This window comes from Rissa tridactyla, chromosome 4 (genome assembly GCF_028500815.1).
Source record: "Rissa tridactyla isolate bRisTri1 chromosome 4, bRisTri1.patW.cur.20221130, whole genome shotgun sequence".
Taxonomy (NCBI): domain Eukaryota; kingdom Metazoa; phylum Chordata; class Aves; order Charadriiformes; family Laridae; genus Rissa; species Rissa tridactyla.
Window position 1 is genome coordinate 72,721,671 of NC_071469.1, and position 25,723 is coordinate 72,747,393.

General features: G+C 45.7%; 1 protein-coding gene across 6 annotated transcripts in view; it reads right to left on the reverse strand.

The window, feature by feature from the left end:
- Positions 1 to 25,723, reverse strand: part of PLEKHG4 (pleckstrin homology and RhoGEF domain containing G4) — a 92,163-nt gene that overhangs the window by 30,713 nt on the left and 35,727 nt on the right. For all 6 annotated transcript variants that reach the window (XM_054200265.1, XM_054200266.1, XM_054200269.1 and 3 more), the window contains exons 6-11: positions 24,748 to 24,841; positions 19,560 to 19,646; positions 17,638 to 17,754; positions 15,322 to 15,420; positions 14,105 to 14,253; positions 192 to 330 (exon numbers count right to left, since the gene is read on the reverse strand). In XM_054200265.1, coding sequence (XP_054056240.1) covers positions 192 to 330; positions 14,105 to 14,253; positions 15,322 to 15,420; positions 17,638 to 17,754; positions 19,560 to 19,646; positions 24,748 to 24,841 — 685 coding nt within the window. The remainder of the gene's footprint in view (positions 1 to 191; positions 331 to 14,104; positions 14,254 to 15,321; positions 15,421 to 17,637; positions 17,755 to 19,559; positions 19,647 to 24,747; positions 24,842 to 25,723) is intronic.

A 25,723-nucleotide genomic window follows, 5' to 3' on the forward strand; every position in this document is an offset into this window, starting at 1 on the left:
GCCTTGGTTCTCAGCACATCTGAAAACATATCTCAGATTCTAATGTTCAGTTGTTCGCGTGTTCTTTTTAAGGGTCTACAGGCATCATTCTACACCTTCATACGAGAGACCAACAGGTCCGATACCTGCTGTAGGATATACAGTCAGAGGGTGGCAGCAGGCAGTCACTGGAACTGACAATCAGGCCTTACCTCCTTAAAACATTCTTCCACTTTCTCGAACTCCATCACCAGCTCCAGTTCCTGGATGCGTTTGTTCGACAGCATCACCAGCCGGTGAACGCCCTCATCAACTCGATTGTAAAGCACACTGGCAGCATCAAGTGCGTCTCTGGAAGGGGACACATGTCTGGTCAGGGGTTTTGCATTAAGGCCTTCCCCCAGCATTTCATGCCAACATGACCCGGCTAACAGCAGTGCTTCAGTCATCCTCCCCATGGGACCCGTAATGGCCATCTCCATATGGATAACAGAAGGAGAATAATGCTGCTCCCTGCACCTTCCTGTGATTCCCCACTCTGATCCCAGCACAGATAACCTGGCAGGAAGGACAAGGGCATCTCCTCCCAGCCAGGCTCCTTGCAAAACTTAGTGTACACTTTCAGATGGGATCCTCAGCTTTTCATAAATGCAGATTATTGCATCGGCGGGCTTTCACAAAACACAGGCTCAGGCAGCCTCAGTGTCTAAAACCACTATTTGAATTTAATTTAAATAAGTAAATAAGCAATCACTAGGAAGCAAATCTCTCCTAAATGACGAAACAACATAAAGCGCTTGATGCCCCAGTCACTCTCGGGAATTTCCACCAGCCAAACAAAAATGCATAGCGTACAGCACCCCAGCTCCAAAAGAAACTGAATTTTACAACGTTGTGCTGGAAAGATTCAAAGACGGGCATTCTTGCTGCGCTGCCCAAAGCCCAACAGGCAGCGCAAGGCAGCGCTCTCTCTGCCAGCTTGGCCACAGCAGAAGTTAACCTCCTCCACCCACAGGCAGGGATGGAGGGTTTCAGGAGAGAGCCCAGTGCCCTTGGATGCTGCAGCCAGGGACCCCGCACACCGTTTAATCCTGGCACGATGATGAGTATTTGCAGGTTCCTTTCAGACGTCTGCAGCATCTCTCCAGCACAGGTTTGACCAAATTAGAGCCAGGATACACAATAGCATTCAAGCTTTTTCTTTCTTTGTGTCCCTAAACTTCTCACATTTCTTCTGCTTCTATATTTCCCCTCCTTTTACAAGCATGGACTCAACAGGCACCTTCAACAAAATACTACAGCCTTCTTCAGCTGTGCCATGACATGGTTCAGCTGCCTGAGCATCTCCTGTACTCACCCTAAACCAGCTTTCATTTTGCAACTGTTTTACAACCTCCTGGCTTATGAGAGCATGGCTTTTTTTTTTTTAAATCATATTATTAAAATTATCCAAAGCACTTGTGAAATAGGTAGCTAATAAAACTGTGAAAGCTTTGCTAAGGGAAATTCATAGAAGCAATTCAGCATCCACATTTATTTCTGTCATAGGTTACGGGCATCTTGAACCTATGGAATACAACTGAATAGGAGCATTTAGTGGCAACCATCCTTAGTTTTTAGGTACTACTTAATTGACACAAGGTAGTACACAATCGGTCTGGACAACTATAGCTCTGCATAGCAGAAATCCACAGGATTTTTCCATTCAGAATTCCACCCAGTGTGCAACAGCCAACTCCTCAAACCTCAGGCTCTTAAGATACTTTTGTTTTTCCTTTGCAAAATGCCAATAGACTGAATGAATTTTTCCAAAGCGCAGCCAAAAAACCCCGACTTGTTTCTGGACTAAGATCAGTGCTACTGCAGTGCGAAGGAGACAGGTTCTCTACAGAGGATCTGCAGGCTTCAATGGAAAGATCTGAGCTGTAACGCTGCTCCCGCTTTTCCCGAAACCACCATAAACAAACAGTGATGATATGAGCCTTCTGGTTTGTAATCCTTTCCCAGGGACGGACCCAGACCCAGCCCAGGAGACTCGCAACAGTGGAGCCATAACCACTGTCCAAGCTGAGCTCTGGAAAGCGTGTTTACAGAGCAGGTTGTGAAGGCCAGTTCCCATCAGCCACAGTGACACAGCTAGGACAGCTAATGAGAAACAGCTCGGAAGATGGCTGGAAGTTATATTTGGCAACAACATTAAATGCTGTTTGGTTTTGTGCAGCAGAGTGTATCTGTGTCCTGGGTTGAGAGACACAAAACTTACTTCTCTTCTAATGCTGGGGAGAACTCCACTTTTGGAAGACTCTAGTGTCTGAATCCGTGAAAATCTTTATAACCAGCTATGGGATGTGGGATTCAAGATCTCAGTGTTTTTGAGCTCACCAGGAGCAGGGATGAGCAGGAGCGAGACCCGGACACTTGATCCAGGCTGGCCAACAGGATTATTTCATATCATGAACATGGCATCTTATACAAATTAGAAAGTTTGCTGAGGAGTTTCTCTTTCCCTTGATGGCGGTGGTCCAGAGAACTCCTTGCACCGGTGCCAGAGCCCTGAGCCCTTCCCTTCCTCCCGAATCCACAGCACTTGCAGGGTCCCACATTTGCTGTCCCTGCAGGGAGTGCACAGCTTCTGCTGATGGAATGGGCTGAGTGTAGTTTTTGTATATCTTATATTAGTATCGGGATTAATACTGGTTCTTTAGTATTAATGGTAATTATTTAGGTCTTATCCTATTAAATCTATTTATATTTCAACCCTCGCCTTTCCTTGCTTTTCCCGATTCCCCTTCCTGGGTGGGGAAGGGTCATCGGGTGATAGAGTAATTGTCTAAACGACAATAAATTATTATGGTTTAGAATAATTGTCTACACGACAATAAATTGTTATGGGTTTTCTCAAACCATAACAATCTGTCAGGTATTAGTTTCTGAATAAGGCTCCAGCATACTGATGGCCAGACAGGCAGACACCCTTCAGTCTTACTCCCACAGGTCTGAGGTCCCTGCTGGCATGAATGCTCTCATCCACTCAGGAAAACACACCGGAACAGCAAATGGTGTTCCTACCACTGGCACCAACAAGCAAGCACCTATAACTTCAGACATTACAGGCTGTTATATGCAAACACTTGCAATTATCCTTTTGTGAGGCAAAATATTTTTCCAACCTTTCTCTGAGCTTCCATGGAAATCACTTTGGTGTTGATGCTACTTCTTTGATGGTACTCATCAACAAGCTAGATTGACCTGCTAGACCTTTCTGTAATGGGAGTCCTTATGTCCACCCAAGCCCATGATAAAGAAAGCATGCATGGCTTCAACGCTTAACGAGCTATTGCGAGATGGTGATCTTATGGCATAACAACTGGAAAGAAGAGTTCCAGCTCTTGCGTTGGCTGACCCAGCACAGAGTGTGATCCCACACAGGGGAAGGGAGCCAAGGAGTCCTGCTCTGCTCCTTTCCATACCTGACGGAGGAAACAGGACTCCAGTTGCCTCAAATTTGAGTAGTTTTCCTTGACAGGAGTCAGTCACAACCTGGGCTGCAAGGCTCTGAACACAAAAGATTCCCACATAGCAGACAGCAGATTTTCCACAGTCACAAAAGATAGGATCGCCTGAACTACGGGAAAAAATCCCATAGTAGATGGATAGGTAGAAGGATAGGGAGGCATTACAAAACAAACATGCTTTAATTATATTTTTTTTTTTATGAACAGAAATAGGCCTGTCACAAGCTCACTGTGTAAAGAAGTGAATTCGCCGTGCCATCGTGGACAAGACCAGTCTCTTGGAGCACACTTGAGACCAGTATTGGCCTTATGACCAGTGTTTGCTCCAGAGAAAGTCAGGTTCAAAAATGCAGTAATAAAATCCTCCTGCTGGCCCTCGCACCGAGCCCCGAGGAGCCCACTTCAGGAGAAGAGAAGGGGCTCAGCTGAACTGCTTGCTGCTGAGCTGAAGGACTGAAAAATATCCACCCTAAACAGTGCTCTTCTGGCCTCACACGCGTTCCTTCCACAGAAGGAATTATCCCATATTATTGAAAGTATTAGAAAAATAAAGAGCCAGACTCTGAAGACATCAAGATGACCAACCCTTCCTTGCATCTGCAGAAAGTGGTAGGGAAGATCCAAGCCAGAGCCTCCAGGTTAGAAGCGAGCACTCAGCCCTCTGCACCATTAGATGTGATCTGTGTCTCCGCAAATAATGCGTCAGCTACACACGTCTACAGATACTCAGTCATCTCTCCTCTATCGCCCCTGATTCAATGGTACTAAAAGTAACATCCTGTTACTGAATGCACACACAGAGAACCTTTGCTTTACTGATCCACAGGCATCTCAAGCTTACCTAGAGTCAGTCGAGGATGTATTTGGAAGCAGGGACTGGACAAAGAAGTCATTTCAGGCTGGAAATCAGCTCTCATTTTCCTTTTAAGTTGAGCTCTTTAGGGCACTTATTATCAAAAATCCCTTACTCATGCCTTTCAAGTAATTTTGTTTCCCATGAATGCTTGCAGCAGGCTAGCGATACACTTATCAAGGCACAACCCAGTACCAAGGCTACCCCTTCTCCTGGTCCTGCCAATGGTTTGCTGAGTGACTGCACACAACCACCCAGAAAAAAATGTTTCCAAACGGTCCCTCCGAGCCCCAGATGGACTTCAGGTGTGGCCTTACACCATTCTTCCTCCTCTGACGAGTTCCTTCAGCATCCCAGCACCTCAGTCCTTTGTTTCAGGGTCCAGCCATGCTGTTTTCACACGTTCTGCCTGGCTTGGCAGGCATTCATTAAAACCTCAACGTCTAGTTGTTGGTCTTCCGTTGCATCTCCAAGGTAACTCCATTCATACGCTGTCAGCTTCTGACAGTTCATTTTTACCAGCCCAACGGGCTCTCCGACTAACATCCATCTTTTACTCTCTTACACGAAGGAAAATATAACCCTTTCCACCCTGCAGGATAAAGTAGGTAGGCAAACTGAGCCGAACAAAGAAATCGCTCACAGTCCATGGGAAAGTTTGTTTTTTCGATTCACTTCGGCACTTCCAGTGCTCAGACAAAGTAACCATTGGGCATTAAGCATGTTCTCCCAAATCTCTGTACATCTGTTTACTTATCTACCCATCTATTTGCTGATCCACATCTTAAAAACTTCTTCCTAAATAATTTCTAGTACACTAGTAAACTCAACGATATCCTGCAACACAGAGTTTCATGGGGAAAACGATACCTTGCATAAACAACTACTACTTTTTCAGAGTCAGACTCCAGAGTTTTTTATTCCAGTCCTTCAGTACCTTCAAGGCAGCTTGGAGTAAACAAACAAAACGTTGAAAATTTGGTTGAAGAAGAAAAATTGACTTCCATTCTGCCACACAAAGGGAAACACCTGGTTGTTAAGCCCAGTAAAGATATTTTAGTAGTGGCCCGAGCAACTCTGAGGAAGAAAAGCAGAGATTTGTTTGAAGTCAGTGGAAAGTCTCGTCTAAGCTTAGATTTGTTCGGATGCATCGCAATTTCCCTGCATACGTGAGTGTGGTAATAAGAGTCTTTCACTACATTCTTCCACGGTCAAATCATCCAAAGTAATTTTGCAATAGAGTCAATATAATTTATAGCAAAAAGGAGTAGCTTGATGTCAGTTTATGTTTCCCCAAATCCTGTTTTCATTGGGCAATTATCGTTTCAGTGGAAAAGGTTCCAAACGTCTTCAGTTTTCTGGAGAAGTGCCAAGCTGTTGTATAATGGTAGGGTAATTTTAAACCTATAATTTAGAAAGACCATTTCTGTCTGAATCCATCCTTCAAAAAAAAAAAAAAAAGCTAGCCTTGGAGAGTTACACTTTAGTTTTCAAAGCAAAATACCTGATTTGTTTTTGAAAATAGATGGTTATAAGAAGAGGCATCCAGCAGGCTTGCCAAAGCAGGTGCTGCAGAAGCCACGCTTGCCGATGCCAGCGAGACGCAAATAGAAGAGCGCAGGGAGGGAGGCAGAGAACCATTACTATTCTGCAACTTACTGTCTGTCCCTTGAAAAACTGCTCTAACCAACAGCCAGGAGAACAGATCTAAAAGCAAGGGCTAAAAATCAGAGCTCAGCTTCTGACTGACCTTGGTTGATTTTAAAAGAGCAAAAATTCATGGATGGAAGAAAACACAAGTCAAACTGCCTTTTCCTAGTGTATTGGGCAGTTTTTAGGCAAGTATATGGCAGCTAACTTCCCCTGAAAACCAGATATCCCTGATCATTCTGTAATTTAGAAGAAACACAGTCAGATGTTACAACATTAGCCTCATCTAGTCTAGTCTTCCATTCCTGCTGCTGAACTTCCCTTCTGGATGTCTCTACGGGTTTTTGCAGAAAATGAATCGGATGTGGCAATTAGGAGATTTAAAGGATGGCTTAGTGCGAGGACATCACCCATATCATCCGTGCTGATACCTTGGCTACACATTGTTTAAACATCCCGAGCAATGCTTCAGGAAGAAATCCTTCCAGCTTTGTCCTGTGCGCCCGAGGGCTGTTTCGCAGGAAGAGAAATGCGTTTAAGCCATTCTCAGTCATGAATGCATTTTGGTGGCAACCTATCTGACTGCCGTATTTGTAATGATCCCATAAAAGGAGGTCAACCTCAAATGCACACACTGCTGCTCTTCAAGGTGAAAACTTCACGTGCAGCTGATGTTAAAATTCAAACCAGCCGTGGTGAAGCTAACGCAGATATTGCTAAATAAAACTGTAATTATTTTCTGCAGCACACAAATAGCCACAGTGGTTTTAATTACCTATTAAAAATATTTGAGCAGCTGGGTACAGTTTTTAGAACCCTGAGGTGTCCTTAGAAAGGCACCGAGGTCAAACACCAAGTTTGGGGTTGTCTGTGGGATTCCTGCCAATCATGACGGGAACAGCGGATCTAGCCAAGGCCACGGACCTGACCAAATCCCTCCTCACTAGGTTACCTGACAGGCACACGCATCAGGAGCGCCCCATCCAATTAATACAAGACACCGCAGACCATCATTGCTGAGAGAATTCTCTTCTGAAGCACAGTTCATTTAAACATGTTTTTAGCAGAAATATACTCTGAGGTATATTTAAAAAGCAAAGGGATTGATGCATACAGTTAAACAAGTGTCCAAGCGTGGTCTCAAGCTGCGACCTTTGATTCCTTCCCCAGCCTGGCTTGCATTCAGTTACAATAAAACTGTGTTCAGATTCTGCTGATTTTAAATCCCAGTAAGATCTGTAAAACTGACTGGAAAAAAATAATTATAAAAAAAAAATCCCAAACCAACAAGTAGCCTACTTATGGGGAAAGATCACGCTGCAGTGGAGCCTGAGGTAGGACATGGAAACACTGTTCTGGGAACACCAAGCATCAAGCTGTGGTTTTCTACCAGCTGTAAAAAAACCTCCTACCTCCAAACCTCATCCCACGTATTTATACGGGTTATCTCGGTCGAGTGCACTAGTCTTGGAGTTAGGACCACCAGGTTTTCAAGATGCCCTGCTCAAATATATACCCGCTCTCATTTCAAGCCACGTACCTATTTCCCTCATACATCCTCCTTTTGCACACCCTCAGTGTTTACAATACATATAATCGCAGTGACTGTGCTATTAACTACCCCAGCAACAGAAACATCTACCCCAACTCAGCCATATAAAAAACGGTGCTTGTGGGATGGTTTGGGCTGAGCCAGGAACTTCAGGCGGTTCAGCTAACATCCTATACTGGAAACTTTTGGCAATTTTTTCCGTAATATTTTTAAACAGATTAAAAACACACAGCGTGTCATTAACTACCTAATGCCCTGTTGGCATGACAAACATTGCAAACAAGACCAAGCAAAACCGGAGTCTTCTGGGTAAATTCCCACTGAATCCAGGAAGATTTAAGACATAAGACAGCAGAAAACAAACAGCAGAAACGGAGCTGAGGGGGATCATCTCATGAAAAGGCTAGAAGAACAGCACAAACTTACCTAGACAGAGCTCTGCAATCTTTCACCTCTCTGCAAATGCCACAACTGGCTCCACACAGCACCTTATACACTCGGAACGGCAACGGCTCCACACTCCTTTATGTGCAGAGCAAGGAGGTTTGTTTAATGCAAGTCTAAGTGCTTTTTACCAGGCTAAAACCACCACGCAAACAGAGGGAACAGGTTAGACTGTAACGAAAATGAATACCAAGCAGCACGATATGTGTTTGGATAGAAATGTCGCCGTGTGCTCCTCCCTCCACCTGACACAAACAAATAAGACCATGGAAGAGCGCTGCCACCCATGCACTGCTAAAGGCCAAAGGTTTAGTGTTCGTCAGCATCTTCTGTATCACCAGCAACAGCACAGAGGCATCTCACGGAGAAAGCCGCCAATCTTTGAGGCCAGGGTTTAAACACAGTTTTTCACGTTGCTTCAAGGTATACAGACAGCTCGTCCTAACCAGGAAATGAAGGTTTTAGGATTCGGTCCACAGAAGAAACATGCAAAGGACACCTATCAATGGAAGACGCATCTTGCAGATCAGGTCAGGAGCGTGCACTATGGAACGTGGCAGCATGAGAGGGTCCCAAAGCTCCCCAAGAGGCAGGAAGAGGGGCAAGCGCTAGTTAAGCAAACCAGGAAAATGGCATCATCGAGAAGGACACAAGCACTGCCTTCTTTTGAAGCACAAACACGCAGAGTAGCAACCATCAAACTGGCCACAGCACAGACAGAAACACACCTCTACAGCAGAAAGGGGGTGGCAGAAGACAGAAATACCTCCAGGAGGGATTTCCCCATGTAGGTTGCCCGGCCATGACCACCAGCATATGGCAGCAGCTGTCAGCCTGCAGGTACACAACTTTTACCTTCCAAACCAAGGATGACAGCCACGCCAGGCTCCGACTTACACACCAGACACCCATCTCCCCTCTACCCTTGCCCTCAACTTGTCCCATATTTTGGAAGACCAGCTTAGTCTCTCTGCTTAGGCCCCAGACAGACAGAGCTTCAGATGGTGCTTGTGCAGTCCCTTGGCAGGCCCTGCTGGAGCCCCCAAGAGCTTGTACATTATTCAAGTTTACTTCTGCCAAAAGGAGCTCGTATGCCACTCTGCAGAGTGGCACATGCCTGCCTTGGAGCATCCCAGGAGTTGTTACTAACAGGAATCTTGCTAAAAACCCACAAACCTGAGCTCCTACGCAGCTATAACCCACTGCTCCATTAGCTGGCCACAGCTTCAAGCAGACCTAGTGCCTCAATACTGCGGTGGAAGCCAGGCTCAAGAGCTGTGGAGGCTGTTAGCTGTAAGATCACCCTCTTTGTTGCGGTAATTGAGTCAGGTACAGCATCAGGAACCTGGCAGCTGCTGCTCAGGAAGCCTGCTCTGGACTGCCCATTACCTCTGCGCAGCTTAGGTCCCCACCCAGGACTTCCAACCAGATCACCAAGCCACACTAAAAATAGCCAGCTCACAAAACCAGCTCTTGGCTCTAGGCACTCCACCCTCAAAGCACAGCGACTAACTATACAGCCTTCTGCAAACAAAAGGAGAATTCACTCCTCCATCTATTTATAAGCAGCTTATTCACAGCTTCCACTCACAAATTCTTTTCAGATGAGGAGCTTGGCGAAAGAGATTATGCTTTTTCTGGTTCCATGTTGCACAGAGCCCAGCACCCAACCTGGTCATTCCTTCACCACTGGAGGTTTATCTCTTCCTTTCAGCTCTCATATCTAGTCTTGCGGCTATCTTGCCCACCAATATGCAGAGCATGATGCAATCCCACTCCCATGCCACACTGAGAACACAGGTTCGCTTGTAGAGCCAGGCATGTGCCAGGTGTATTCTGGTTCAACTAGTATAAAGCATCTTTATATTAATATAAAATGTTCATAGCTTCTTTACTCCACTTCTGACTCATAGCACATCTACAGGACGAAAGCCATCACTGGACACTTTGTCTAGGCAAGCGTTCCCAGCTCTTGGCTATGCTGGAAGAGCAGCAATAATGAGAACAACAGTGGAAAATGTCTGGCTAAAGACCAGGTTAAAAGTCTCCCTGCCTTGTTGCCCAGCCCCATGCAACTGCCTCACTTTAGTAAGAGCTCCCACTGCTTCTGGCAGCTTCTGACACTTCCATCATAAGCCAGGAGAAGTCTTCAAAATCCACCACAATACAAGCAATGCATTAGTCCACCTTCAACAACTGGCTCGGTGAGCTGCCTGCAAGCCAGAGGTTGGCTGATCAATACACTGGATATCCAGAAGCCAAAGATACACCTGCTAGCCAACTCGATGTAACTTATCAAAAAGAACGTGTTTGTTAAAAGTTTCCTGTCCAAAAGTGTAAAGATAAGTATTTATAGCATTAAAGTGATGGATGGTTCGGTGGCATTTGTCCACACTTTCCAACAGGAACTTCAGCTAGGCTAACAGCTCTGCGTTTCAGTCCCCAGAAAGACTGGGACAGTAAAACCTGGAAGCTTTCAGCTAACAGATCTGGAGAAGCACTGAGCCTTCAGCACAGCAGATAGTGTGAAGGCAAACGTGCTGGCTTTAAAGCCAGCCAGCACCACCAACAATGAATAAGTGGCAATGCTGCCTTCAGCCGTCCACCTGCACCTCTGGGTGGCCAGCCTGTGCTGAAGCTGTCATTACAGCTCTTAAAGAGGTGCCACAGAGATACTGGCTCATCAGTACCACACCCACACAAATTCTTGGCCAAATTCAGCCTGGTCTTCCTGGTGGGGCAGTGGTGTGGGACCAGCTGAGCACACCACATCCCCTTAGCCAGCTCCCTGCAATGGGATGCCTGTAAGATGTGTATTCCGGTAATGGAGCTCCTCCTTTCTAAGCTGAGAAAAGGCTGAGATCCAGAGAGACTGCTTGGAGAAGTCTTTCTTTGCCTTCACGGATAAGCAGCTGGATGGGCAAGGCTATCTTTTACAGCGGTACTTAGTGAAGAAAGGAGCATGGAGACTCTTGGTCAGCTCATACTGGGAACAGAGAGTGAGTAAAGTTACAGGTCAAAGCCACTGCTGTGATGCTGCAGCATCTCTCAGGATGGGACCATCCAAGAAAGACTCCCAGAGGCTCTCAAAGAGCAACAAATGGATGTAGGACAATGCATGTCTCCTGCACAACCACACCTCTGATGGGATGAGTTCAGTTTCTGCAGGAAAGGAGCTGTGTCACTGGCTTGGTAAACCCTCGCAAAGCCATGCTCAAACCTGAGCAGCAACGAGACCCCACTGTTCTGTGTCACAAAACACTTCAAAGTGCATCTCGGCTCTCCTGGAGTGCAGAGCAGGGAAACATGCCAAAACCAACCCCAGGGGAAGAGTTTCATTACTAAAGAAAGACTAAAGCAAGTCTTGTTTGCTATATGCTCCAGAAAGGTATTTGGCAGATAACATCTGCCTGCACAGAGCACAGGCCTGCTTCCTTGCCTATTTTAGCATGCTATCTCTAACCTGCAGTCAAGTGTTTTCAGATGGATTTGTCCATCTCTATTCTTACCATGTGGCAAAAAGAATACCAGAAGGTGAAGCCACAAACTAGCAACAAAGTCAGAGTTGGCAAAACACGTCCCCTGCAAAGAAGCAAGTCAATCTCTTGCTTGTTTAATCCCAAGGTGATGGTGCAGCTGGGCTTGTCTTCTTTGTGTCTCTTAAGAAAAATCACGTTTTGTACGTTTAGCTCTGCACTTCTGGTTGGCATATTTTAACTAACTAGAGCACTAGGAGTCCAGAAAACTCATGCTCTTACGATTTTTGCCTCTGTGCATAATTCTTGCATATTTTGACAGTTAGCTGTTCACAGGTGGCCTCATAACTTCTGACTAAGAAGCCTCTGCAGTCATGACTCTCTGCTTGATCAGACTTTTGCACCACAAGAAAGAAGAAAAAAAAAAAACAACCTAAAACAACAGGACATGTGATTAAAACAAGAGACAAAAGGTGTCTCAGAAGAATAAAGCCACTTGACTTGCTTTTGTAAATAATTTGATTTCAGGTATTGGGGGAGTGGGTGTGAAATTAGACCGTTAAGCATTGATCAAGATTTTACAATTCGAAGGTCAGAAAAGAAATACAACAGGCCCTGCCGAGTGTATGGACACAACCAATCCTGTTCCATATTCACACATCACGAGTCAAAAATCTAATATTAGACCCACATACATCAATAGCCACTCCATACTAGTTTAGTAGGCCAACTACAATATTTTGTCCCTACCCTACTTTGATTCTATTAGTTAAAGCCTTTGAAAACCAGGAGCCTTTCCAGGGTTAGGAGAGCTGAGAACCTTTAATATCTCACACTATTTTGGAGAAAAGGAGCAAGTGGAGAGCCATGGAGGATCTAAAACCGATAGTGCTTCATACAGAGTTCTCTGGCCAAGTGACAAAGCTTTTTCCGCATTTAAAAGGATCCCAGAACAGGGAAGGGTTGACTTCTTTAGTTCTCTGTCGCAAGTTACCTGACAAGCAGGCATTTCCTCAGTTAAAATACTGCATGGATTTTAGTTTCTGCAATTACTACACAGGCTAGAAGAGGAGTAGCTTTTTCCCCACTATATTCATTTACTCATTCTCAGGCTGGAGAGCCACATATATTTGAGCCATAGCACACACCCTCCATGCATACTGGCAGGCAACAAATATACCCTGAATTAAGCAGAGAACATGCTACATACGCTCAGCCTGCCCTTGGACACTGTGCAATCAAAGAATTTTGTGTGTATCCCCCACCTCTGCCCTTGCTAAGGGCAATCAAAGCACTAAATTATCCCTAGGGGCTCTGTCAGATCAGGTTTCAAAGTTGATCATTTCCCTGCACAAGAACACAGGCTTAGCTTAAAACCAAAACAAAACATAAAAAGCATGCATGTTCTCCCCATTCTCCTAAGACTCTAAAGTTGCTATGCATTGCTTAAAATAAAATAAATTTAAAAAAAAAAACCAACCCCCATTATCTGTGCTTTTTGTATCATGTCAGAAATAAAAGGCTGTACTGTTCTAATTGTACCCAAAATTGCATCAAGAGCACTTCACCAGTTCAGTGAGAAAACTGTGCCTGCGCAGCCTGCCAGAGCTGCTGACAGGAGTCACAGCAAGCAGAGAAAAGAAACGGTTACACCTGTCCCCACGCTCCCCTCACTCAGCACCGAAATGCTGACCCCCATCTCCCAGTGACAGGTAGGAACTTGCACTGTCATCCACTCGCTGACTTTTCAAAGAGAAATGTTCTTTTCCCGGTGTTTGGGTGACATAGCCTGCCAGCTATTTTGTTATCTCCTCTCCATTCCCTCCCTTAAAACCTCCCAGCTTGCAATGGCAACAGAGAGTTTAACCAGAGCCAGGCTGCGGATGCACAGAGCTGTTCCACGCCGCCCCACCATCCGCTACACCCTCATCTGCACCCACACGCCAGCATTTCTCTCACACTCAGGCAGGAAGCTCCTGGGTGCCAAGGGCTTTCTTTCTACCTTGCTGTTTGCACAGCACATAGCACAGAGGCCTTCACACGCTGATAGGCTTCAGGTGTTTGAACAGTACAAACAGGAGTTGTGCAATGTCCTGGGGATTTCAAACAGCTGGCCTCTCTCGGTCCCCGCTTCTCATACCCATTCTGCAAATGGGCAGTGAACAGTTGTTTGTGCAAACCGTAACAATGTGCGAGGAGATCAGAGCTTGCTTCAGCCAGAAAGCATTCCTCACAGCTAAGGTCCTTGGAAATCCCCTTGCATAAGGAGTGCCTTGGTAAATCACACAGCGATAAATGCCTTGGACCTAAAACATTCATCACTGGCATCATCAATTAAGACTTGTGTTTTAGAGGTGCACAAAATATCCAGCCCTCTCTCCACTACAGAAGGTAAGTCTGATTTAGCTTGGAAAAGGAACTTTAACCATCTAAGTGTATTCACCCAGACAAGTTTTTGGACTGGGGAAGAAGCAGTCAGGATAAGAGTAAAATTTGTTATGATTTTCACCTTTGCTTTTTTCAACAAAAGTCCTCCTTACAGGAAGCTGCACCAACGATGGGATCATCTCACAGAGACCCCAGCACCTGCTTTTTCCTCATCTCCATCTCCTCTTCTCCCACTCTTGTGGCTCACCTGTAGTCGTGGGTGAGGGTGACACAAGACTCCTCCTTCCTCAGTCTGGCCAGAAGCGCTCCACCCTCCAGCTGCAGTCTGACCAGCCGCGCATCTTCAAGAACATTCTTCATCAACTGCCTGTAGTTCCTCAGCAGCACAGCTGCCTCCTGAAGGAATCACAAGAGTGAGATGAGCAGTTACTGCAACCTATAGGCAATGTGGGAACAGGCAAAAACCAGCGCCCAAACCAAAACACGCACAAACCACATCTCACCTCGGCCCACCCTAGGAAAGCGGGAGCTTGCTTCCCACAGCTGTTTCTCTCAAGCCTGACAAGCCCAAAGCGATAAACAACACTCTTTATGCTCTCAATACTTTCCCCACCAGGCTAAAATTGAAAGCAAATTCCTATCATTGTCCTTACTACATTTGCTGGGCATAGAAAGAACAAGCTTTCCAGCCTCATTTTCCACTCACAGGTAGCTCCTGCTGTTCTTAGCACCTGGACCTGCATGGCTGCAAGCTGTGGGACAAGATGCACGGGAAGGGTTTGTGGATATACGCATGTCTGCAGGAAGGGCCAGAGAAGCCACCATTGTATCTTCCATTGTTTCACTGCCGGGACACTCAGCGCAGAGCTGGCAGAAATTTCTACTCTGTCAGAGGCACAGCCACTTCTCAAGCATAGGGGATATAACATGTTTGCAACAACACTGTCTCGGCCTTTGTACCTTTCTCCCCTTGCCCACTTACAAACTTCTGTTCTGGAGGCAGCAAAGCTGGAAATGCAGCAAAGCCTTGTCCTCAGCAACGCTATCTATGGTGTCACCTAACCTTCTTCCAGGCCATTCAAGCCAATCTGATGTGACACAGCCTGAGGCAGCTGCTCAGTACTGGGGACACCAAAGCTAGTACCGGCGGCAGAGCTGTGGAGCTGCTAAGAACAATCTCCAACGCTGCAGCAAGCACCCAGCAGCAACAAGCACAGCTGAAGAGATCACCTTTAGTGACGCTGAGGGATCAAAGAACCAGCTTCTACACCCAGTGGAGCCTCTATCACTTTATTTGGATTAGCTTCTACTCATCCTGCTGTCCCAACAGCTCTGCAGTGCCACACTGAATATGCTGCTACTACAGCTCACAAATTCAAAGCTACAGCTTTTCTGCAGCTGTTCAGCCTCCTGCTCTCTTCTGACCCAGGCCCACCTCTGACAGGGGGTAAGGGACACACTTACCTCCGCTCTTTCTGGTAATTTTCCAGATTCCACTTTATGGATGGCTCCCTGGAGGAAGGCACAGGCACCTTGGCATCCTTGTAGCAAATGTTCCAGTTTCTACAAGAAGAAAGGACCAAGACGGAGATTACTGCCTCACGGCTGACAGGAAAGCTGTCTTTTCAGCTTCAAGGTTAACAGTACAGAAATCAAGAGAGGATCAAACACATTAACCCAAGGGCTCGATTATACTATTTGGTGAGGCTGTATCAGCAAAGAGAGGCCCATCAGAGCCTTCAGATCTTCACTCTATACCAAGGCTTCTATGCAGACCTTATGAACTTGCATACTCATGGCTTGTATGGGTCATGCTTTACAGAAAAGAAAATTGGTCCACTTATGTCCCACATTAGCATTTCTTGTAACTTCCCACTAAGATGAATCACTACGCATGAATTCTGGAGGAACAAAACATAGAACGAGTACTTGGAATTTCTCTACTTTAAAGCATTTCACTTCATATTAAAAGTAGTGCAAATTAAAGATTAGGAAACCGGAAAGCTTCCACGATGAAGCACCTTAAACTACCAACAAATACGAAATCTCTCCTCTTTGGGGAAAGAGGAGGGGGGGAACGAAAACAAAACAAAACAAACCCCAAACATTTCACAGGGGTTAGAAAAGTTGGTGATATAAAGCCTAAATACTGTCAGATGCCACCCTCTAGCCAACTGAAATCAGAGAAGAGAGAAACAGCTATTCCAAAACAAGCGTGCTCAAAACAAAACACAAAAAAAAAGCAGCTGTTGGAATCTTTACTGAATCAAACTCCCTCCTCCCTAGAGTGCTGGAACAGCCCCAGCAGTGACAGATTAGCAGGCAGGATGCAGGTGAGATCACTGCGACAGGAAATAAGCGCTGTTTGCCACATAGCTGCAGATCTAAAAAGGTTGAGCATATGGGTGTGCTATCACACACAGCTCATCATATAAATAGGCAACCCATACAGATTGATTTCTACATTAACATTTTGCATGTTAAGATGCAAGGTACAAACAAGAAGTATTCTGATATCATGCTCCTTCCTTCAATAACTATCCTTCTGCATGGACAGAGCACCTCAGCTCTCAAGCTTCTCTCAACTCTGTCCGGAAAACTAATCCATAACCTCTTGCAAAGCTACTCCGCCTCCTCACTGCCAAATAAACCTTAAATTCAATCCCAGGCACCAAGATTAGGCTTTTGTACCTCTACTACATCAGCACGGGTTCATGCTAGTACTTTTATGTGCAAGTTTAAAAAATGCATTCTAAAATAAGTTGGAAAAGATAAGTTAACTTTTGTCACGTGCTAAGCCAAACTGCTGAAGCTTGTCACCAGCACCACAGTGGTATTAGCAGTGATATCTTCACCTGCTTCAAAGGCTGCACCGTGGGCCACGCAGCACTCTGGGCAGCCAGATCCCCGCCAAAAGACCACTGAATATTTTGGAAGCAGAGGCGATGGTTTTGTGATCCAGCGGGGTGAGCAAGTCAAACGCAATGCGAAGACAGCCAATTTTTGTGCAGATTTACAGAGATTTAATCCTGTCTAGTCCCAGCATGCCAAATCTTGTCTCAACACAGCTTTTAAAGATTCATCAAGCACATGATCTACAGGACCTATGGTCCCTCCACAGCATGAGTGTACACAGAGCTGGGTGCTGGTGCCACAGATGCTACTTTTGCAGACTTCTGGCAGCCTGCACATCCCCTGCTGCACAGCAGAAGCATCTGAACTGATTACCAGCAACTTCCAGGTTTCACTCCTGCCAGAATTGCAGTTTTTACCCCTTGGTAAACTCTCTTAGCCTGGTCCGGGGAACCTGCTCCAAAACCAACAGGATCTAACTATTGTTATTATGCTCAAGTTCTTCATTGTTAGTTCAAAGGCAATATGATACTAATACTGTCTCTTGAGATTAGCACAAGTGTCTGCCCTTAAGCCTCAGAGTATAACCACAGAGAAGTGCCACTGTCTATCACATAAAACGGGATTGTTTCTTCCTTCCTTTCAAACTATGGTCAATTCTGAATTAATGCAGTTCAAGGAGATGAGATAAAAATGAAAATTTTAGTTCCTGCAGTCATGCCAATAGGTTGCAGCATGCATCCGTTTTATAAAGACAGCATTAGTATTCTTTTGATAACAGAGATTCATTTGCATCCGTAGCTATTACAGGAACCATTGTCTTTTAATGCTTGTAGGTTCAGCTTTTGACAAGCTCCTCTTGCTTCAACTCCATTACCATGCTGTTTCTTCTTTCAGATACCAAAGAACACGAGACATCCTACTCACCATGCGAAAGCCTAACCAGTCCCGGTGGCAATAAGGGAAGGTCCCATCCAGCTCTAGAGGCAGCTGCGAGCTGTCTATGTGCTTATGGAGGGATTTCATGGAGGTGAGAAGTTCAAACTGCACAGGAATAGAAGACATAAAAGCACATTTGCATTAGGGTGTGAGCACTGGAGGAGGAGGGGAAGGTCAATGAAAGACAGCATCCTTTATTTCTTTATCTATCTTGCACAGAAACAAAGCACACAGAGTATATCTGCAATATAACTACAGTTTGAAGAAAAAAAAAATCCATTCAATCTTAGAGCAGCTTGCTGTACAGCTTAGTGGGCGAACCTTGAGGGAATGCAGGCCACAACATGCTGTTTCACCAAGCAGAACATCTGTGATGGAATTCTGGCAGCAGCCAGCCTTCTCCAGAGCCGGTACCTCCTAGTATAAGCACAGCAAGTCCCTCCTATGTTCCCACATTGTGCTGAGATTTGCATTTGTTTGGAGAGTCTGGGAGGTTAAATCCAGCCCCCAGCTTCACCATCTCAATTCCTGGAAAAACAGTCAAACAGAGCAGCCTCTGCCCTACCCTCAGCCACCCACTCATCACAGCAGCTATTCGCTTCAAGTGCTTCCTGGATCTTGACCCAGATAACTTGTGTTCTGTGAGTCTGTAGGACCTCAGAGCATTTTTATACTCAACAGAGAAACAGACAAGTGCTCCTGCAGGTACATGGAAGCCAGCCCAGACACTAGGAACTCAGGTGCAGACAGTTAACCCACACACACACTGTGAAGTTTCCACCTCCTTACAAAATAGCGATGATGCTTCCAATTCCTCCCGCATGCCGATGGCTTTATTACCCTTTGCTCCGTTCCCTCCTACACACTTTGGATTTCTTCAATATGTTTAATGTCTTCTGTAGCTCTCCCTGCACACACACACCTGCAGCCCCCTTTCTCACTTCAAATTCTTCCACATGGGGGCAATCAGGAAATGGACTAATAGCATTTGTTACTCTTTAGCCTTTCAGGGCAGCACACCACACACACAGCAAAACTGCTGTTATTCACAATGTCTTCATCCCCAGGAGCCAAAAGGGAGGTCCTGGCCTACTCTAAAGTCTACAGGGTTTCGGCAGGCACATAATTCCAGTCCACTCTTGTAACAGTCTTAGAGCAGAGGGAGATGGCTGAGATGCATCTATTTGCTCACCACAGACAAAGAATGGCTGAGAGCCTACATTTCTTACACAGCTATGGAATACCAAGGCAGATTTACTTCTAGTTGGGGTGTTCAGTGATGTTGTGATGATTTTCCCTCCTCCATTAGCACCTCCTGTTAGTCTTCTCAGACATTTCAGCTGCAAAGGGAGCCTCACACACATACACATCTCCTCTTCCCCCTCTTGCAGACATCTTAGCCACTGACAGCAGCGACTATGAGGGGAGGAAACATGAGATATGCAAAATCCAGAAAAGCAACAAGTACCTTCAAAGGATGGAGTTCAGGATTCAGCCTAATGAGATCTCTTCCTGACCAAGGATTTCCCCCCTTTTTACCATGAGAAGTTGAAAAGCACCTATCTCTATTACTATTAATTGTGCAGGGCTCCTCCATACAGCTATCCACACTCCCAACAAACCCCCTGCATACTGAGGGAGGGCCCCAGCAGACTGACATAATTATGATGCAAATGTCACTGGTGGAGACTCAGCAATAAACACAGCATGACAGAGATACGTTCAGCTTGCATAAACTTTACAACCCTATAAATACCACATCCGTAAGAGATCACAACCATAAAATACTGAGAACAACTACAGAGATTTCATGTGAGAATAAATGCATCAGCAGAGAACTCGCTGTTGGGAGAGTTAAATAGAGGATATCAAGAGCTCCCCAGCAACCCCTGGATGAATGGTTCCATTACCTGTCCTGCTGGTGGCTTCTCCATTCGAAAAGTCAGATCTCTTTCAACCAGAAGCAGTACTCCATGAATGCAGTGAGGATCCATGTCCTAAAACAGAACAGAGCACAAATCCATTACCTATCTGCCTGGGTTGCTAAGGAGAACGTACCATACCAGGTTTGCACATGAGATTACAATTTATCCTTCAAAGGCATTTAGGAAGCCTGGAAGGCAGTCACCAGGTACAGGGAAGGCCATTCTACAGAGCACCAAGGCTACGTCCTTAAGGTAGTTTGCTTCAGATCAACTAGTCCTGCAGTATTTAAGGAAGCAATGAAAGAGGTCAGGTCTTGGCTGTACTAAAAAAAAACTTCTGCTTGTACACAGGGAAGTGTGTTGGGGGGGGGGGGGGGGCGGAAAGAAAAAAACCATGTTCAATGTGCAAGTTTTTTCTTGATAACTTTCCTGGTCACTTCTCCTAACTGAAAGGAAGTTATTTTTTGTCCCCACAGTGCCAAAAATGTCATCTTGTCTTTACTTACTGCCAACTCACAATCAAGGACTTGCATCCTGTTGCTACTGTTAAACCGACAGAAATTCCAAATACAAGAGATGTCTGGCAGCTGTAGTTCAAACTCTGTGATCCAGGAGCAGCTCTCCAATTATAGAAGAACTCTACAGGGAAGTGAGAAACAGGCACAGAGAGCGACAGCAGGAAGAGGGAAACATAGCAGAAAGATCCAGACCATGGAGACGGGGCCCACGAAACACATGATGCCTGGATCTGGACAGCGAGGAGACAAGCCATTTGAGCTGTCATTCCACAAGGTTAAATAAGAGCCATCCCATCTAGATGTCTCCTAGATGGCCTTTACCTCTGCAAATATCTTGGAAACTCTCAAGCAACAAATCTTTTCTGGTACAGCTTGAGCTGCAAGGAACCTGCCACACAGCAGGCCATGACAGCAAGGGAACCCTGTTTAAATAAGTGGTTTCAGCAGCATTTAAGGTTAAATGTCCACGATGAGCAGCAGAGCCAGAGTACAGAGGCAAGTGTACCAGTAGAGACTGAGCTGCCTAACCTGACACTGGGCCCAGCACAGCAATTAAGAAACAACACCAACACAAGGAGATCAATTCTGCAAGCAAAAGCATCAGCAGAGATTCCAGAGCAGAGGGAAAGACCTTTCTGTCATCTAATCCTAAAACATCCTTTTGAGCTGGCAGGAAAAAATCCCAACTGAAACACGTCCCAAAAATAGTGAGAGGTTTCTCAAGTCTTCCCAAATCCCTTTCTCCAAAGCAAATGATTCACGCTTTCACTGTCATTTGAACACTGATCAAAAGAATTTATTGCATAATTAGGCTGTATTAGGTAAATACTAAAGCTCATCTGAAGAGAGGATGAGGAGGTATTACAGCTGTATCGGCAGCTCTGACTTTGTCTGCCAGAAAGTACCGAAGGATGAAGACTAGCCACAGTTTCAAGACAGTTCATGGCACTAAATAAATTTACTCTTTCACAACCCCTGTTCAACAGTCACGCGATGTGCAATATGAGTGAGGGATAAAGGTAGTGATGGTGTAACACAAAGTTACAACAACAGCCAAAACACTCACTTGCTTGTTTGTTATTGCTGAAAATAGAGACTGAAAAACCATTCACAAATAAAGCTGTCAGGAGAGAAGTTCAGAGTTTTCCAATCCAACAAACAGGCATATTTCCAAAGAAATCAAGTATTTTTCATCGTACTTTTTTTCTTTAAACAGCTGAAGATAAGTCAGTCTCATCCAGCACTGATGGAGCAATCAAATTGCAGTAAAACAGTTTACAGGAGCGCCTCGGGAGACCGGCGGAGCTGGAGGCAGCACGATACTACTTGAGGAAGCTCTCCTGCAGCTTTCCGCACAATCTCTTACCACCTTTGCTAGCAAAACCAGCTGTCTGGAAGCAAAGAAACAGAGTCCCATGCATGTAAGCAAACTCCTTGCCTCCCAAAAGAGGGACAGTGTGGACAGAGTAGAATAGAGGGGCATCAACAGGAGCACAGAAAGCACCAGGGTGAACATCCATCCCTTTATTATTATTCTTTAAAAAGAGAATTAGGTTCTTTCTTCCATCTTTCTCAAACTGAAGTCTCAACCAGTCTTCTGGCTTCCTGACCCAAAGGGAAGCCCATGGCCAGACTTACCATCACTGGCGCAGCCTGAAGCACAGGCTGCGAGGAATGCCCGTGCACATGGGACAGTCCCCAAATACCACGTTCAATCTCAAAGTAACCACTTCTTATGGAGTAGTAGGAGGTCCCCAGTCTTTAACGTCAGAGTAACAAAGTCCTCTGTACTTCTGCAGTAACGGGGCATGCAAATACACCTCTTGAACAGAAAGGTTTGCACAGACTTTCCTGCTTTCAACTGCTACTGTATCTCTTTGTTTTCATAAACAGACTCTTCCCTTCCCCATCCAACACACAGATGGAACAGATTACAGGACTGATACATGAAATTCAAAAGAATCTCATTCTATAAAGACTCAGGTAGAGGGAAATCCTACAGATATCTCTTCGCTGAAGGCCAGCACACAGATTCCACTGTCCATACCCTGCTGCTCACTGACCAAGGGATCAGCCCAGCACTACTGAGCAGCAAAGTTCCTCTGAACAGGTCCCCCAGCAGAGAGCTTACTGGTGACAACCTGTGACCAAACATCACAGCAGCATCTACCACCACAAAAAACCTTGTTCCAAAGCATCATTAGGCAGTTTCCCACAGGAACAAGCATGATCTATTCTTGCAGCACATACGCACTGCGCATTTCCCCTCACCTCCGTACGGAGCTGCCACAGTTCCTCCTTGCTCCTTTCCTGAGTTATCTCTGCTGCAGTGCTTTATCCTGCCGCTGCTCCCAGTGCTGTTTGGGACAGAAGGATTTCCAGCACCTCCCAGCCACCCATATTCTAAAAAGGAAGGTGGAAGAAAGTCTTGCAGAACACAACTCCCCCAACCCTGACGACAGACAGGATGAGACGCTTTCACCAGTTTACTAGAGGGCTCTAGATAAAACAACGGACAGTCTCATAGCGCTGTAGAGAAGGCCACCTGCAAGCACCAAAAGCTGTCTATTAGCACTTTAAAAGTCCATTCACACATTTATTCCGGAAAGATGGAAGAGTGGAATAAGTATTTCCTCCGACTCCCAGATCTTGACCCAGAAACCTGTGGGATCAAAGTCTTCCCTCCCCAGGGAGGTTCTCCAGGGTTAACAGATCCAAGCACTGCAGGAGGAAGGGACTCTGCATTAGGTCATCCAATCTGTGCTTACCCACTGTGAAGCAGTGCTCCTCACTGCTCAAGAGGAAAAGGTCCCTTCAAAATGGAACAAGCAACGCTGGATCTCAACGTTTAGGAGATTCCAGACACAATATGATAGTAGGCTTCACAAAAGCCATGTAAATGAAATCCTGTTGAAGTGGGGAGCAGAACAGGAGAGAAGGGACCTCCAGAGAGTCTGCCAGAGGTAAGATGGGAGATGTGTGGGAGATGCACTGGGAGAGGCGTCAGGGATTTCAGAAAGGACCCCAAGGAGATGATCTGTTTTGTGACCTTACAGACACAACATACTGACTGTGCTTCTGTATCCACTAGCCAGCAAACCTTGCTGCGCTCTAGAAAGCTTGGCTTGCCTCGCTGCAATTACAGTCAGTTTTCTGTATCTTTCTATCCTTGTTTCAGAGCAGACAAGAGTACTGTTGTGGGATCACAGAGGTAAATGCCAAGGATCTCCAAGAGGCTCAGAGGAGCCAGGGGATTACTCCTGCACCATAATCAGATGACGAGCTAGCTGAACAGGTCTTGTTTACAGAGTCTGCAGAAGAGTCAGTGTAAGGACCAAAAAACCACAAGCAGAGTAATCAGCCTCTGTCAGTCACTGTTACCTGGAGCACACACTCAGCCCCAGCAATCTGTCTTGCAGCACATTAATCCCTGTTAACTAACTGTTGCACCACCCTGATAACAGGTGCTCAGAGCCAAACAGCCACCACAGCAGGATATTACAGAAGCACTGCAAAAAGCTTCCCTCCCTCCCTCGTTTCAGAGGGTAAGAAACTTAAGGTTAGAATGCCTTTATTCCTGCCGTGCTTGCAGGAGACTGGGGACCCAAAAAAGCACACTGTGACTCAACGCATTGCTGATTTCCAAATCATCCCACTAAGACACGACCATGCAACTTACATGGGCAACGAAATGCTCAAAAGCTTTAGTAAGCCCACTGCTATGTGGGCACAGAATAAAAGAGAAGATAACTTGTTTGTTACCTCTGCAGAACTGAGCAGGGCACCAGATTACTCCTTCACCACAGAGAATGAGCACACTGATACAGCTCACAGCACCACCCAGCCCAGGAAGCAGGAGGACAAACCTCTGACTCAGCCCCAACTCTCAGATGTGGCACCGAAGCACATAAACCACAGAGACACCAGCCTCATTAAAGCATTGCCCTGATCCAGTTTGCAGAGTTTGAGTCCCGAGAGACCAAAGCTCTGATTTAAAAGGAACACCTGCTTAAACAAGATTAGTCATCACTACAACCCAGCATCTCCTTGGCTTTCTAACAGCAGCAGATAGAAGCTATCTGGGAGCGGGGGCAACACAACCCATTTGCTTTCCAAGTGACTGATATGAAAGCCTTTGACCTGAAGCGATATAGAGTTACAGCATGTCCGATTCCAATCATTCACCGACAGACACTTCAACAGCTGCATACGCTCTTCCAGCTGGCATGACAAGCTGTGTCCTCCCCTTCCCTCCACAGCGGGCAGAGGCCTCTCTTCCTCCTTTTTCTGTGCTGGGCAAAAATCCCCTCATGTTTCACACAGCCTCTCAGTGCAGGGGACATCATCTTCAAGCATGATAATTCAGGACAGCATTTAGACTTCGGTATAGGCTGCTTTCAGCACAGAAACAGAAGTAAATCTGGAGGGGTGGGGAGGGGCGTTCTCCCCTAACTCAGACTTGCTTAGGGTTTTTGCTTTGTCTGCGTCTGGCAAGTCCAGGTCACCCTCCTAAAACAGGACTGGGTGCGCAAATCCACCTCCCAAAGCCAACTGAAAGCCAGGTGGCAGATGGAGACATAAGCAGCAGATGGAGATGTAACATCCAACAGAGACAGCAAGCCAACTAGGATCCTTTGCCCAAGCTCAAGGCTCACCTGCAATATGCTGAATGCCTTGAAGAGAGCAGGAACCGGTGAACAGCGACGGGCATCCACAAGAACAGTCAGACCCAAAGCCTGACATTCTGGTCTGCAAAAACAGAGAAAGAAGAGGTCATGTTTGTCACCAATGAAAATCAACAAGACTATGGAAACAGAACCCATACTCATGACAGGGTGAAAAAAACCCAGTACATTAGGGCCCTGTAAGGATGTGGAACTATCTGGCCACCTTCTCCTAACCAAAATATATACATGGAAACCACCACCTGGATTGCTCAGTTTTTACCTTTGCTATTTCCACCTGAACTTCTCATTTCTCCAATTCCCAGGATACATCTCACTGATGGCAAAGGTGCTGATACCTGCTGTGTAATCCACACAGGAAAACCAGTCCTTCCTAATTACATCCAGGGACAAGCTTGGTCTTACCCACGTTGCTTCCACAAGAACAGCCATTCTGGATCAGACCCAACATCTATCTTGCCCAGAATCAGATTTGAAAGGAGAAGCATAAGAAACAAAGCATGAGTAGCAGCTTCTTTGAGTTAAGCTTGCTCCCTTTATCAATGGTTTAAAGGCTTAAAAAAAAAATTACTAACAGAGTTATTATTTAATAATTTAAAAGTGAAACAAAGTCTCAGGAGAGCCTGAGATGAGCTGGGTGGGGGGAGAGTCACAGTGAAAGGAAGAGTAGCTGCAGCAAACTCCAGCCTGCAGACTCCAAAAACAATTGTCAGCAGACATCAAGGCAGATTTTCTCAAGCCTTGCAGATCCTCCCTCCCTCTCAGCTTGGAGGCCCAGCCTTAAAATATCATGTCAGAACACTGTATCACAGAGCTGCTGCGTGGCTGCCCCATCATAGCTCTCAAATCCCATTTTCTATGCTATCCCAAGGATAGCAAGAATGGCTTGGATTCATGGCAATGCATGAAAACATTCAGTACATACCTAACTCTACCACACCATGTG